Source organism: Stenella coeruleoalba (genome assembly GCF_951394435.1).
Source record: "Stenella coeruleoalba genome assembly, chromosome: 8".
Taxonomy (NCBI): domain Eukaryota; kingdom Metazoa; phylum Chordata; class Mammalia; order Artiodactyla; family Delphinidae; genus Stenella; species Stenella coeruleoalba.
This window is the reverse complement of record NC_137154.1, coordinates 51,081,359-51,096,143: the sequence shown is the minus strand read 5'-3', so window position 1 is coordinate 51,096,143 and position 14,785 is coordinate 51,081,359. Positions and strand designations below refer to the sequence as shown.

Genomic DNA, 14,785 nt, shown 5'->3' with positions numbered 1-14,785 from the left:
GGCAAACTTGCTTCTCATACCACCCTGTCTTACCTAGCCCCTTGTTAAAATGTTTCACGTATATCCAACTGTTGCCAATACTAATATACTTTAAAACACCCCATATCCATGTCTCCCAAGACCTCATCTGAGTGGAAAAGATACTGTTAAAATCATTCTTCAGCCACAAGTAGAAATTTGGGTCAAGAATATTTCTCCTCGGGAATTCCCTGGCGGTCCTGTGGTTAGGACTCCCCGCTTTCACTGCCAAGGGCCCGTGTTCAATCCCTGGTCGGGGAACTTGGATCCCAAAAGCCGCGCAGTGTGGCCAAAAAAAAAAAAAATTTTTTTTCCCCTCTATTGTTTGAAAATATATCAAGAGAGATACGTAAAATGTTAGGCAATCCCTCCCCCCACTCCCTTTGAAACCCTATTTCCTCTCTCCTTCCCTACAGGACACATGAAGGTAAGTTTTTTGAGTCACTCCCCACTTCTATTCCATAGGAAACATCATCCTTCAAATTTCTCAAGCTGAGCTTTGAGTCAGCCTGGGAAGTCTCTGCAGATTTCTTTCAAACTGAGCCTCATCTCTATTTCACACCTACCCCAAGTTTGACATTTGCTTTCTTAGTGGCCCAAAAGATCATCTCTAATTCATGAGGCGATATCTCAGGTGGAGCACCAGTAGCACCTCAGCAGGAGACATAAAAGGTGCAAGAGGTTTGTCTGGCCCTGGCTAGGTCTACAGGAGAAGAGGTTTGCAGGTAGTGTCCCGCTGGACAGCCTTGCCTTGTAAGCCACCAAAGCTCAGTCCCTTTAGAGGAGATGGCAGTCCAGCAAGGTTCATGTCATGTGGTTATTAGTATTTTGGGGTCGCTCTTTGAAAACAATTTGTTAAATACACCTCCAGATGAGATTTCAGGCATATAAAGGGGTACTCAGTTGATCTGGCCCAGTACATAGTCAAAGGCTCCGAGTTGCTACACGTTAACGACCAGGTGGCTAAGGAGTATCCCAGAGTCTTAGGCTAGAATGTCAGGCAGTAGAAGGCAGTATTCATAAGCATTTTCATGGGTTTGGTAGTGGGTAGAAAATCCTGACTCCCCTACTTAGTATAAGCTTAGGTCTCCTCAGTTTCAAATCGTTCAGAAGGTCACTTCAGCACTCCTCCCAACCACTCACCCATCTCAGAAAGCTGAACCATCCTGTGTGTCTGAACAGGGCCCCTTGGGTTATATGTTTCCGTCCAGCTCAAGATCCTTGCTTTTGTGTCTGTGATTGGTGGTGCCCACTTCCTATTTCTGCCTAATGCCATTCTTGTGTCTTCCCTTAAGCAACTCTGCTGATGAAACAGGCCTGGCCACAGAACTCGTCTTCCTGTGGCACTGAAGGCACCTTCCACCTCCCAGTGGACACCGGGACCGAGAACCGAACTTACCAAGCATCCTCTGCGGCTTTCAGTAAATACAGCCTGTCTCCTCCTTTCCTTGTTCCCCTTGGTTGGGACTGATTTGGCTCTTAGGAAGAAAGGAAAGGGAACTTTTAAAACTGACATTTATAGGACACTGTTTTAAGAGGTTCTCTCTCCTACCCACCAAAAAATTGGCCCTCCTCATATAGAAACGGTCATCCTCTTTGATCACACACCCTGCTTTGAGGAGACACAAAGCAGTGAGGGAGAGAGAAGGAAGTACTCACCTGGCCAATGAGTTTGATGAGGGAAGGACTGTTACTGCATTTCAAGGGAAGGACAGAGGGCACTTTAAAGTCTTGTGGACTTTTGGACAGAGGGGGTTCCTCCAACTAGCACAGGGTTTTCAACCTCAGCACTGTGGACATGGGGAGCAGATAATTCTTGGCTGGGGGGGGCTGTCCTGTGCATATCCCCAGGGGCAAAATTGCCCCCTGCTTGAGAAACACTGCCCTCGTGGAGGCTACACTGTGAGAGCAAGGTATGTGCAGGAAGTCCTCGTGAAGGTCGGAAACCATCTGGCCTGTCAGATTGGTCACTTCACTTGAGGCTCAGTAGAGTGACTGATGGTTTCACCTTCACATCTGATTTTTAACACAAAATGGCTCCACTGGGTAAAATGAGGACGAGTGTTTAGAAATGACTGAGTGGCATTTTGACTCTGTATGAGGAAAAGCTTCGTGCCTTGTTGCAGTTGTCCGAAAGAGGAGTGGCTGGCTTTGGATGTGGTGAGTGCCAGTCTCTTAAGTTGTGCCAGCAAGGGCTGCACAGGCCCTCGGAGGGATGTTGCAGACTAGGCCCGATGGTCTGGGGTTCAGTGAAGTGTTAACCTATTAAGTGAGTAAATTAGAAGAATACATTGTATTTTAAATTTTTCTTTAAAATGTTATTTTCTCCTTAGCTATCATTGCCCCTTCAGGTCAACATCAACTTACGTTTATACAACATAACTCTCACCTTTTGCAGAATATGTTTTCATGATCACCCTCTCATTTAATCTACACTATAGTTCTATTTGGGTGGATTTTTATTCCAGTTTGAAAGCTGAGGCTCAGAAAGGTAATATGCCCAATGCCATCCAACTGGTAAGCAGCACGACTAGAAAAGTGTATCACCCAAGTTAAGTTTCTATTACTGACTTTTTTCCTTGAGATTAGTTTTACTCTTATGTAAGAGAGGGATGATAGCAGTAGGGAATTTTTCCAGGTACCTATGATATTATATATGTAAATGGGCATATACATGCATATTCTGTCTTATATCTGCACATATGGAGGTAGATGCATATAGACACACCTGCTGTAGTGTAGCAGAAAGAAGCCTGGAGTGGAAGACCAAAAGAGTTGGATTCTAGACTTGGTTCTGTGTAACCTTGGATAATTCATGTCTGTGCTTTGGACCTTGCTTTTTCCAAATGTAACATGAGTGGGTTGGACTAGGTCATCTTTAAGGTTCTCTCTAGCTATTAGGCTCCTGATTCTATCACCTTGGTGCTGTATACCCAATATCTTCCACTCTTTCAGGGGCCTCCTCTCTAGCTGCCCAGACCAGTAGTTGGCCAACTAGCCTTTGTTCACACATCTCCAGGTATGGAGTATTCATTCCCTCCAGAAGCAACCCTTTCCACAATGAGAAAGTCTGAGTATTAGAAGGCCTTGCCTTCCACTATGTTGACATCTTCCTAAAGTTCCACTGAAAAGTCCAGTAGCTATATCCCACTGTCCTCTCACAGGCTATCACAGTCCCTAGAAAGGGCCAAGATGTGCTCTCTTTCTTATAATCCGTAAATAGAGGTGGGATTGACTGGTCCTCCTATGTCCCACCAGAGTTCCTCCCAGCACACAGATTTTGTGGCTTCTAATACCACAGAAAGCTCAGGGCACTTTGACAAATTCAATGTAATTTCACTAACACTTGCTAAGCCTGTTTGTAGTTAGGTCTCCCTTCTACTTATTCAGCACTCTCTTGTTCAGCTGCCAACAAGGAGACTGGGGGGTCAAGGCAAGAATCATACATAGAGCTTTGTCCAGACATATAAATCTGATAGTCAATAAACTGATCAGTCTAAAAGGCATCCTTCATGTGAGGATCAATGTGTTTGAAGGTGGTAGGGGCTCTACAACTGAAAAAGATTTATGACAGTGCAGAAGGATTGAAGAGAGGGCTGAAAAAGTTTTATCTTGCTAATGTATACACTCTCTTTATTACCCTATTTGATGGAGTCTAAAATTATGGTTAGCAACCTGAGAGAAAGAACAGGGTACCATAAACAAAGCCTCTTTCATAAGTCAGGGCTGGGACTGCTAGTGATCAGATTCCTTTTTCCTCTCACACAATGTTGCCTTTAATGAAATGAAGACACAAAGGCCAATATACCAAATGTCCAAGATTGGACTACAGAGACGTATAATTTCAGAAACGAGCTCTGCCCAGGGCATGGTAAGCCCTGAACTCTGGGCCCAGCCCCGCACTGATTTGCTGTGCAGTTTTGGGAAAGTTGGTGCTCCCCTGGGCTCTAGGTTCTTCACCTGAATTGCAGAGGATTGAATTCCAGTCTCTAATGTCCTTAAGGTATAGCATTCCAAAGTCCTAATTCTGTAACCTTCAGACGGAGGTAGAACTCTTTTCAGGAGACCCAGGCCCTGAGTGAGTGAGTTGAATCTAAGTTCATTTGAGCAAAATCAGTGAGTTTCTGTTTTGACTTGGTTTTGTTTCATTTTTGTTTGCATCAAATCCAACGGCTTTTTTTTTTTTTAAACTTAGGTGCATAAGGTAATAAACCCTGAATTTTGTGATACCCAAGGTAGCCCAGGCTACAGCCCCAGGGGAATTTCCAGTGATCCTCAGGGGTATGGACAGGACCATCAGTCAGTTGTGGAATGTCCTCTGCAATGATTTTCTAATAGAAGTCCCATTGAAATGCTCAGAACGTAGAATATCAGCACTAGAAAGGTCCTCTGATATTATCTAGTCCAGTGAAGGTATTCCTTGAGAGAAGAATTGACGTGAATCGCTGACAGAGCCCAGGACTGGGACCACTGTAGTCAGAGGAGGGAACATTGAGTCCTGGGTCCTCGTGAGCCTTTGCTCATTTGCTCGCGTCTCATCTGTGAAACGTTTGCATTGGTCTTGATGATCTCTAAGGTCTTTTCTAGCTCTGCAGTTCTGCTTCTCCCTTCTCAACCTGTCTGGACAAATAGGCAAGGCCTTCTTCTCCAGCATCATCTTTTCGGCCACCCAGTGTGTTTTGGCTACTGATTTGTATTTTGAGTTTGTGTGTGTCTCATTTCATAACATGAAGAAAGGATACATTTGTAGACAAGGTTATTCTTGGATGTGGAAACCAAATTCTACTGCAGTCTCTTGGAACCTTTTGATTTTCCTCAGAGGGATAATCTCAACACTTTGTAAGATGGTTGTCCTTGTGACAGAGAGGGTTAGTGCAGGCTTCCTCAGAGGATAAAACTTCAGCACACATTCTCTGGCAGCATAAAGGAAAGTCACCAGCACTGTTGGCCTGTTATCTTTAAAGAATCTTAAAATCATGGCATTTTAAACCATCAAATTTTAGAATCTTAGAATCCTGGAGTCCGTGTTCCAAGCTGGATCACACCATAAAAGTCATACTAGTTTAACCTCCTATGTACTGTCATCTTTCAGACCAGTCTCTGCTTGTATACCCCCTAGAACAGGAAGCTTACTATCTCTCTATACAGTGAAAGAGAAAAGAATAATAGCTAATCTTTATGAACTGCTTTTAATGTGTCAGGCATTCTTTTAAGGGCTTTGCACTTATTAGTTAATGTATTCATCACAGTAGCCCTATGAAGTAAGTGCTATTATTATCCCCATTTTATAGATGAGGAGACAGATGTATTCTACAGCTGTTAAGTAGGAGGGCTGGGGTTTGGACCCAGGCAGTCAGTCTGGCTCCAGACTACTTATAATCACAACCCTGTGCTGTGTAGCTTTCAGAGACAGGCATCTTAGGATTCAGGGGTGTCCTGCCCTCCTGCATGGAAGAGAGGTGCTCTCCACTCTGGCAGGACTCCCCATAACCTGTTTTATTCCTTTAAATCAGAAGTTAGCAGGCTTTTCCTGTAAAGGCCAGATAATAAATATCTTAGGCTTTTGGGGCCTTACGATGTCTGCCATTAACTACCATTCTACCAGTAAAGCAGCCATAGTCAGTATGTGAATGAATGGGCATGGCTGTGTTACAGTAAAATTTGATTTACCAAAACAAGCTACAGTCACACACAAAATTGTAGTTTGCATGTTTTAAATGTGAATAGGATGAATAAAAGATCCTGTGGTAAAACAAATTTGGAAACAGTCTCCTGCATATCCCTATCTTGGAGATTCACAGTTCATCCTATCATTTTAAAACTTCTCAGTGTCATGGAATAAAACCTATTTTCTCTCTTATTTTATATTTCTCCTCCTCCTCCCCCTCTTCCCCCTTCCCTCCCACCTTCTCCTTGTCCTTTTTTTTTGGCGGGGGCGGGTGGCAAAATAACACTTAGGATCCCTTGTATACTCTTGGGACACACCCATCTTGAGAATCCCCTTTGTTTTACAGACAAGTAAACTGTGTCTCCAAGGTGAGTACACCTCAAATAGTTCCTTCTAGATGTCTGCAAACCTAGACTCCCTGTCTTCCCCACAGTATCTGTTTCTCCTCCTGTGACCACATTTCATGATTAGCTGCACAATCTAGAAACTTGGAGGAACCTGCTCTAGACTTTTTCCTCAACTGACTCGTACCTCCACTTCCAGTTAGTTTCTAGTTCTTATCAGTGCTACCTTCTCATTAATGTATTTTTCCAGCCCCATTGCTACTTATTTCCCAAGCATATTTGACCACAAAATCAGTTTCTCCAGTTTCTCATGGAACAAACTATGGGTCTGCAGGTGGAAAGATAAATGACATGATTCCAGGGGAGAGGGCAGGACAGCTTTTCGGTGGTGCCTTGGGTGGTGACTAAATAACAGCTCTCATACCCTTCTGAGTAGCTCATCAGGGGCAGGGGGTCACCATGCCAAAGCTGTGGTGTGACTTGAGAGAGATTTGTGACTGTGTGGCAGCTTGCTTTAACTTGGTAGAAGTTAGGGTAGAAGAGACCCAGGGTCTTCAGAAAAATGGGATTTTAGTTCAGGAAGAAATCTTCATTCTTAGCCTTCTAATTTTACAAAATAGGAAACTAAGGCCCAGAGACTTGCCAGTAGTCACAGCAGATTGGAGGAAATCCTGGCCTGAAGCCTGGACCTCTTCTCTTCCAGTAAATCACTCTTTTCACTCTGGCCCCAGTCCCTTCTTGTAAAAACAGCCCCATGTTACTGAAAGGGTCCTTGGTGAGCATCTTGTAGGAGAAAGACCTGAGGCCAAGAGAGGTTCAGTGATGTGTCAGCCAGACCAAGCCAGGACGGGGACAGGGAAGAAGCCCCAGCAGCACCCCATTGGACATCCAAAGCCAGGATCCCTTGGCACTGTCCCTTCAACTCAGAAAGAAGGTGGTGTTCCTAAAAAGACTTGCTCTTTCTGAACCCCAGGATCCCCTAGTACAGAGTAAGAGAGTGGGGGCTACTTGATGATCACTTGGGTTCCAAAGAATCATTCCATTTTGTGATTCTCTAAGAACACAGTCTTGTTCCTGAGTGATTCATGTTTCAGGTTTTTCCTGCGAACTTAGGATCTGACTCTCTTTTCCAGAAAATTCAAAGGCAGCACAATTTGTTTGAATGGCTGATTGTGAGCTTCCTGAGGCCTGACTCTCAGCCCCTACCCAGCTTCAGTCCACCCTGCTGACCCCACATGGCCTGGGTTCCAGGTCGATGTGAACCTTTTTGATCCTTGACTTCAGTCTTTCAGACAGTGGTGGCCCTCCCCCAAACCCCAGGAGGGGAGGAAAGGCCAGCTGTGTAGAGCAAAGTTTTTCAGCATCCCAGAAGATGAGGGTCTCTGAATGGGGTTTTCAGTGGGGTTTCCACCTTAAAACTTGGCAGGGAAGAAGGGGAATATGGTGGAGGGCAGTCCAAAAAGGGAGAGAGATAAAAGGAGAAAAAGAGAGAATACAGGAGAAAGCAAGACAGAAGCAGCAGCAGAGGATGCCCTGAGGTGCTGAGTACGGAGACAGAAAAGCAAGAAGAGAGAGTGCGGTATAGAGCGAGCTGGTTGAGGGTCTCCCGTCCATGCACACCTGCCTGTCTCATGGCACATGGCTCAGAGTCCCAGACTGTTTGAGCTGCAAGGGTCCCTTAAGAGATCATCTGGTCCCAGCCTCTTATTTTATAGATCAGAGCCCTGAGACAGAGAAATAAAAGATGCCACACATGCAGCCACTGAGGGAGCTGCCTCTGGGGCCCGGGCTCTCTGGGTGGAGCCCTGTTCTCTGTCTGTTCTCATCTGTGTTTCCAGCCTGGATTCAGCCCATGTTTGTCTGGGGAGTCGTTGACTGGGACCTGCTGCCTTCCAGCGATGCTGTTCTGCCAACTAATTGAAAGTCTCTCTTATTGCCTTGGTACAGGATATACTGCGGGGACACCATACAAGGTCCCACCGACCCAGAGTAATACTGCTCCGCCCCCCTACTCCCCATCACCCAACCCCTATCAGACGGCCATGTATCCCATCAGAAGTGCCTACCCCCAGCAGAATCTGTATGCCCAGGTAGGTACATGTAGAAGCCCGGGACCACTTCTTCTGCAGGTAAAGGAGCCACCAGCCTGGGTAGGGTGGAGGGGGGTGAAGAAGAGAGTTCGTGGCTCTGATGAGCTGTCGCGGTTGTGTCATTAAAACAATAACCTTGCAGTCTACACACTCCCCCAGTCTACCTCAGTCCACAGTCTGAGGCTCTTGTTATTATTTAGCAAAAACATTTGAGAAGCTCTGGATTAAGATGATCCAGGACGCCCTGTCTACTCTGCCCAAAGGTCAGCAGACCTGTGGGGCTGTGACAGCACAAAGCAGTCATGTGATCCAGGCAGTGGGATGTCACCTCAGACCATTGTCTCCATCCTCAACCTTTTTTGCCTCCAGGGAAATAGATAGTAAGAGACATTTGGGGAAGTGCTCTGCATTTATGACATTTTTCCAGTATGTAGAATGGCAGCAGTCACACCAGTATGATACTCCCACCAGTACTCCCTCATGTGTGCACATGCACAGTGCTCTGACGTTCACCAGCCTCGTCCACAGCCCTCTTCACTCACTGATCGTGGTCCCTACCTTTGTATTTTAAGCAGTCTAAGAAGCAGCACATTGCAATAAGATAAACATAGTAGATCATCATAGCAGCCCTAGGAGCGAGGCAGGACAGGGTTCAAGCCTTATTTTTCAGACCAGAAGCTGAGCCCAGCACTGAACTGTCCACAGCCACGTAGAAGACAGAAGCAGAGCCCCAGACCTTGTGTCCCTGGGCCAGAGCTTCTCTGACCCCATCCCTTAGGGTTTGGGACAGGCTCCCCTCCTCTCCAGAAGCCTGTGTGACCTCAGCCTTTTTTCCCCCAGGGAGCCTACTACACACAGCCGGTGTATGCTGCCCAGCCCCATGTCATCCACCACACCACGGTCGTCCAGCCCAACAGCATTCCCTCTGCCATCTACCCGGCGCCTGTCGCTGCTCCCAGGACCAATGGTGTGGCCATGGGCATGGTGGCCGGCACCACCATGGCGATGTCAGCAGGTAAGGGCAACATCTGTGTTGGTGTCCATCCCCTTCCTCCAGGAACTCATGACAGTGGAGAACACAGTCATGGAATCGATTGTAGCAAAGCATGAAGAATTCTATGCCTGGGGGTTCTAGGAACACAGAGGAGGACCCTCTAACTCTGTCCACAGGGATGGGGAAGATTTCACCAAGGAGGACTTATTGAGCTAGGCCTTGAAGGGTGAACAGAGGCTAACCAGAGAGACGAAAAAGGGAAGGGCAGTCCAGGGGTAAAAAACATGGGTAAAGCACGTTCACAGAATGGAAATGGTCTAAATCACTTAGGAAATAGGGGCATGGAGTTGGAAGGGTGGCTGGAATAGTTGTCAGAGATAAAGTGGTGGAGAGTCTTGAATACCTTCAGGTAATGGGGAGATAGAAAGGGGTTTAAGCAGAGGAGAGATGGAGTTTGGTTTAATCATTCTCTCTGGCTGCAAGGTGGAGGCAGGCTTAGCCAGGGGGAAGCTCTGGTTTAGAGGAGACATGATGATGCTAGGACTCTGGTAGCAGCAGGGTTCCAGAAAGGAGGGCATAGGGCAATGTTATTTAGCAGGCAGGAGCTTAAGGACCTGTCCAATAATTAATTGTGAGGCTTAGGAGAAGCAGGAGTCCAAGAAGACCCCTTCTCCATTTCTGGCTTACTCCAGAAACCCTGCCCTTTGGGAACCTTGAAAATGGGGGCAGGGAGAGATGCCAGAGGAAGAGCAGGTTTAGGGAAGTCTTTGGATGAACTGGCATTAAAAAGAAAGGCATGAGAAGAAAGGAGGGCTCTGAATAACCTTTAGAGACCCAACTTTCAAAGAATCAGCTAGGTCACCTTCTGGGGGAAGAGAGTATGAGGGGTTGAGTGGACAGGAGGTGGGAGTTGGGATTTTATTCTGCCCCCTAATATAGGCGTTGTTGAGGCCTCTCACTCCCCAGATCAGGTCAGCAAGCTATTGAATGTCTGCTGGGTGCCAGCCTTGTTGGTTGGGTCCTGGGGACCAAATACTGATAGATCAGACCAGAACCCTACCCGTAGGAACAACTAGGTTAGTGGGGACACAACGATGTGAACCAGCGATCACCACTCAGTGTGATGTTGGTACAGTGAGGGGAGCATACAAAGAAGGGTGAAAGGAGGCCACTGAAGATGAGTGAGTGACTGTCCTGGAGCATGAGGAATGCTTCCCCTGGCAAGATGCGGAAGGATGGGCAGCAGCTGTGTGAAAGGCTGTGGCTTCATCCTCTTCATCCCAGCGCTCTGGGACGGCCTCATCAGGTTTACTCTTCTCTCTGGATGCTCAGGTACCCTGCTGACTGCACCCCAGCACACCGCGATTGGGGCACACCCTGTCTCCATGCCAGCATACAGGGCCCAAGGGACCCCTGCGTACAGCTATGTGCCCCCGCACTGGTAAAGCCTGCATCCCATCCAAGTGAGTGGGGCCCAGGGTGGGAGAGGTAGGAGGGTGACAAAACAGAATTGTTTCAAAGCCCCTGTCTTGGTCTGAAGCGCAGGTGTCGGCAAGGGGCAGGTGACAGTTACCAGTTACTTTCCTGCTCCAGGTTCAGTAATATCACTCTTAATAATAGCTGTAACTTTATATATATTCTAGATACTTAACGTATGCTCTCTCATGATCATCACAGTAGCTCTGTGAAATAAGGATCATTAGCTCTATTTTACAGATAAATACATAGTTCAACATCACTTAACCAGTAAAAGCTGGGACTTGAACTCCAATCCTCTAGTATTAAATTCTGTGCTCTTTACCATACCGTCTTCAGGCGTCTTCTACCTGTGGGCCCCATTCTTCCAATGAACTTTTACCTCAGTCAGATGTTGGCTCTGACTGGGGCCAGGCAGAAACCCTGGGCCATCCCCACCACCAGATTCCTTGCTGCCCTCTGCAGCTGCTGAGGCAGTGCCAGTGAACTGCAGGGCTCCAGGGATTCGAAAATCCTCTGCCCTACTTCCTCATCTCCCCCGCCCTCCTCCTCCAGGAGCTCTTGGCACTGGACGGGAAACAGGCAGCTCCACTGGGAAGGCACAGAGGGCTCCATTTAGGGATCCCAGCATGAGGGGAGGGGGTCCAGTAGCTTCCTGAAGTGGCCTCAGGGATATCACTGTCACTAACGGCCTTCCCCTTCCTCCCCCAGATCTGGAGTCACACATTGTATGCAACTACTCAAGTCTTACACAGGTGCTGGAGCAGCTCCCTAGCAGCACCACCTCTATTTGCAAGAAGAGACAACGGAAGTGCAAGGGTCACTTTATGCATCTTTAACGGTTTTGGTTTTTATTTTCGGTTTTTGTAAAAGCTGCTTTTTCTAATCTCCTGCCTCTCCCCACTGTCCCCCTTTTAGCCACTGCCCTTCCAGCTCTAGCCCTCCTCCTACCTGACCAGGCACATCCTCTCTGCTCTTCTTTTCTTCCCCAAGAATCCAGTCCCGGGAGCCTAGTCTAGCAGCAGTCAGAGAGTGGGGTCTGTTGCAGTGGTTCAGCTGAAGGCGCAATTTCCTTTGAAGAGCATGAGAAATGTGATCCTCAGGTCCAGGGTAGGAACTCAGAGCTGTTGAGCAGGCCACATCTCTGGGGGATTGTTTCTTTTTTGATTTTCCTCAAGCAGGATTAGTTTAAGACATTACCATGTCCTGACACAAATGAAATCTCTTCTGAGAACCATCGCAACAGACCAAGAACAAAACCACCTGATTAGGTAGGAGTGTTCATAGCAGCTTAATAATACCCCAGATCAGAACCTGGGAAAACCAGATTCTTTCTTTGGGAGAACTTGGGGGAGGGTGGGGGGAGGGAGGGCACTATGGAAAGGAAGAGGGAAGAGGGTCGAGAGGCGCTTGCCTGCTGGCTTTGGTTGGTAAGGTCTCTGGCCAAATTGTCTGGGCCTGGACCCTCTAACTTGCACAGTGATGTTAACTGACTTGGCACTTCCTCAGAAGGTGATTTTGACCTCAGACCTACCAAGCAGCTGCAGGGTGGTGGGATCCCAGCCTCCCAAAGCCTTGGAAGGCCAGGTGCCCTGTGTAATCCAGACCTTGGCCCCTGGGCCCTCATGGATCCACTCTGATGAGGAGCTTGCTCCTGATTAGAGTGGAAACCTATGGCATTTCTCTCCCTTCCCTTTGCCCTTCCCACTGCCAGGGCTCACCTGTCTGTCCATGGCGCTGGCAGACAGGCCAAGTTCTTGGTTACCTTGTGCCATTCATGGCCACAGTGAAGGAACCACATTCCAGGCGGGTGCTGGCAGCTCTGAAGGTCAGGATAGTGAAGGAAAAGCAATAGCAATAAACACTTCATAGACTCATGGAACTGAAGGGACCTTAGCAACCATCTCATCCATTCCCCTGTTTGACAGATGAGGAAGCTGAGGCCCAGAGAAGCGGAAAGGACTTCCCTAGACCTTGCAGTAAATCAGCATTAAATGCAGCCTTCCTGCCTGGGGCATGTTGGCCATGAAAATTTACCTAGGGATGGATTGGCTTGGTTTTGTAAAAATGAAGTCAGCAGTGCCCACACCTGGTGAGCTCGGGAACAGTCTCTGGGCTTTTGTTTCTGCTCTTTCCCTCCCTGGATTCCAAAGGCGGGGATTGAAGACTGGGCAGAGGTGACATGGGGGCAGATGGCAGGAACAGAAATTGCAAATGAAGAAATAGCATTTGGAAATTCTGTGAAGACATCTGGAACTCTCATCCTATACCTGACTCCAGCCCTAGGGATGGCTGAAAAGGAGTCCATGCTTTTAAGACAGTAGCCTCTCATCCTAAGAGGAGAGGAGGAGGAGACGCAGGCTCTCCTGGGAGAAGAGGGACGCACTGGTCTCAGCCAGGAGCCCGGTAGTCTAGCACTGTCCCCCTGCTCCCAGCACTTGGCTGGGCCAGCAGCCCCTTTGGGGATGCGGGGAGAGGAACATTTTACTGTACAGAATGGAATCATTGATAACATTTATAACTTTTAAATAACTCTCTTCATTTTAAATTCATGCATACTTGGACATAATCCCTACCCCTACCTGCCGTGTCTCCCTAAAGGAGGAGAAAATCAGGAAGCCCTTGGGCCAGAAGGACCTCAGAGGCTATCTGGCTGTTCCCAGGAGGGCAAAGCCCAGCAGCATCCTCAACCCAGAGCCAGGAGTTGAGGGCCCACCTTCTTGGCTTTCCAGGGAAATGCAGCACTGGTAAGGAGAAGCCCAGCTGTCCGAAATTAAATGGTCTGTTCTGGGGTGCTGAAGAGGTTTCATTTTAAAACAATAGGAAGTTTTCCAGTGTTAATCCATTTTTTGCAAATACCTCCTCCTACTCTCTGGTTTTCTAAGGGTGGGTGAAGGTTGTTTTAGATTATGTCATACATGTTTAGAAAATGCCAAAATAATAATAATGATTATAATAATAATAGGAAACCTTTGCATTTGTCAGGTGCCTCATAGACTTCAGAGCACTTCACAGCCTTTAATTTACTGGCCCTGAGAGCAAGGGTCAGAGTTATTACACCCATTTGACAAATGAGAAAACTGGTTCTAAAAGGAAAGGGAACTTGCCCAAAGTGAGCAGAATGCTGGTATCCTGACAAGCTTCCCTGAACCCTGCTGCCTCCAGATGGGCTAGGGTAGGACCACAGAGAGAAGGAAAAAGGGAGGAGATCTAGGAATGACCTTTTTACTTTTGTTCATTCTATACCAGTAAGTAAAAACTAACATCTAGTACCTCGCAGTTCACAAAGCAGTTTCATATCCATCATCTGGTTTAACCCTGTGAAATAGATTATTCTCTCATTTGATCCATGAGGAAACGGAGACTTGGAAAAGCAAAGTGACTTGCTCATAAGTGGCAGAGCCATTTGAATCCCAGCCTGCTGCCTCTGTCCCTGCAGTCTGAATCCACACACGGCTCATGGACAGAAACATCAATGCTCAGTACCCTCTCTTAGCCCTAGTATGTAATTCAAGATCAAAGACAGGCCCCAAGGCAAAAACAAGGTGTGAAAATGCTGTGGTCTGGAAGAGCCCAGGCCCAGTGCCCCTTTTTCAGCCTGAGCCACTGGAGTCCCAGTTCAGCTGGCCTCACCCTTTTGCTTTGACAGAGATCCACAAGCCTGGCCAAGCTTGGGGAGTCATTGCAGAGGGACTGAGCCCAGGAGAACAGGGGCAGTAGTGTGCCTGTGGTAGGATGAGAGCACACCTGGTAGGATCACAGGCGTCTGTTGGGAGGTACCATGGGTGTTATCCAAAGATACTGGATGGCCCAGTGGTCAAGCTGGACAGAGGTCAGAGCTGGAAGGGCCCTGCCATTGTAGGAAGGCCAGCAAGCCAGAAAGGACAAGGGGTGTGCCCACATACATAGCAAGCTACAGCGTGGCACCAGCAAAGCCCTCTCTCCACCCCGCTCCACTGCCTCTCCCTAGTACCACAGGCTTGGTGGCCAGGGTCAGGGGTACAGGTGGTTCCAGTCACCAGCCAACCCTCTTGGCTTCTGCCACTTCTACCTGGCTCCTCCTCATTAGGCTGGGGTCTAGGAAGCTGGAGTCTGGAGTGCCCCCAAGTGGTTAAGAGCCTGGAATTTATTTTTCTGCCACGTTTTGGAAAAATGTATTTAATTTCTTCCCCATGAGACAGGGCAGTTGCTGCTG

The 14,785-nt window shown here is 47.6% G+C and overlaps 1 protein-coding gene across 5 annotated transcripts in view; it reads left to right on the top strand.

Annotated features, from left to right (window-relative positions):
• The window catches only part of FAM168A (family with sequence similarity 168 member A), a 195,467-nt gene extending 183,505 nt beyond the window's left edge, over nt 1-11,962 (top strand). For all 5 annotated transcript variants that reach the window (XM_079928536.1, XM_079928532.1, XM_079928534.1 and 2 more), the window contains 5 exons: nt 1,314-1,439; nt 7,978-8,120; nt 8,961-9,135; nt 10,447-10,577; nt 11,302-11,962. In XM_079928536.1, coding sequence (XP_079784662.1) covers nt 1,314-1,439; nt 7,978-8,120; nt 8,961-9,135; nt 10,447-10,559 — 557 coding nt within the window. In that variant the 3' untranslated portion in view covers nt 10,560-10,577; nt 11,302-11,962. The remainder of the gene's footprint in view (nt 1-1,313; nt 1,440-7,977; nt 8,121-8,960; nt 9,136-10,446; nt 10,578-11,301) is intronic.
• The last annotated feature ends 2,823 nt before the right edge of the window (nt 11,963-14,785 follow it).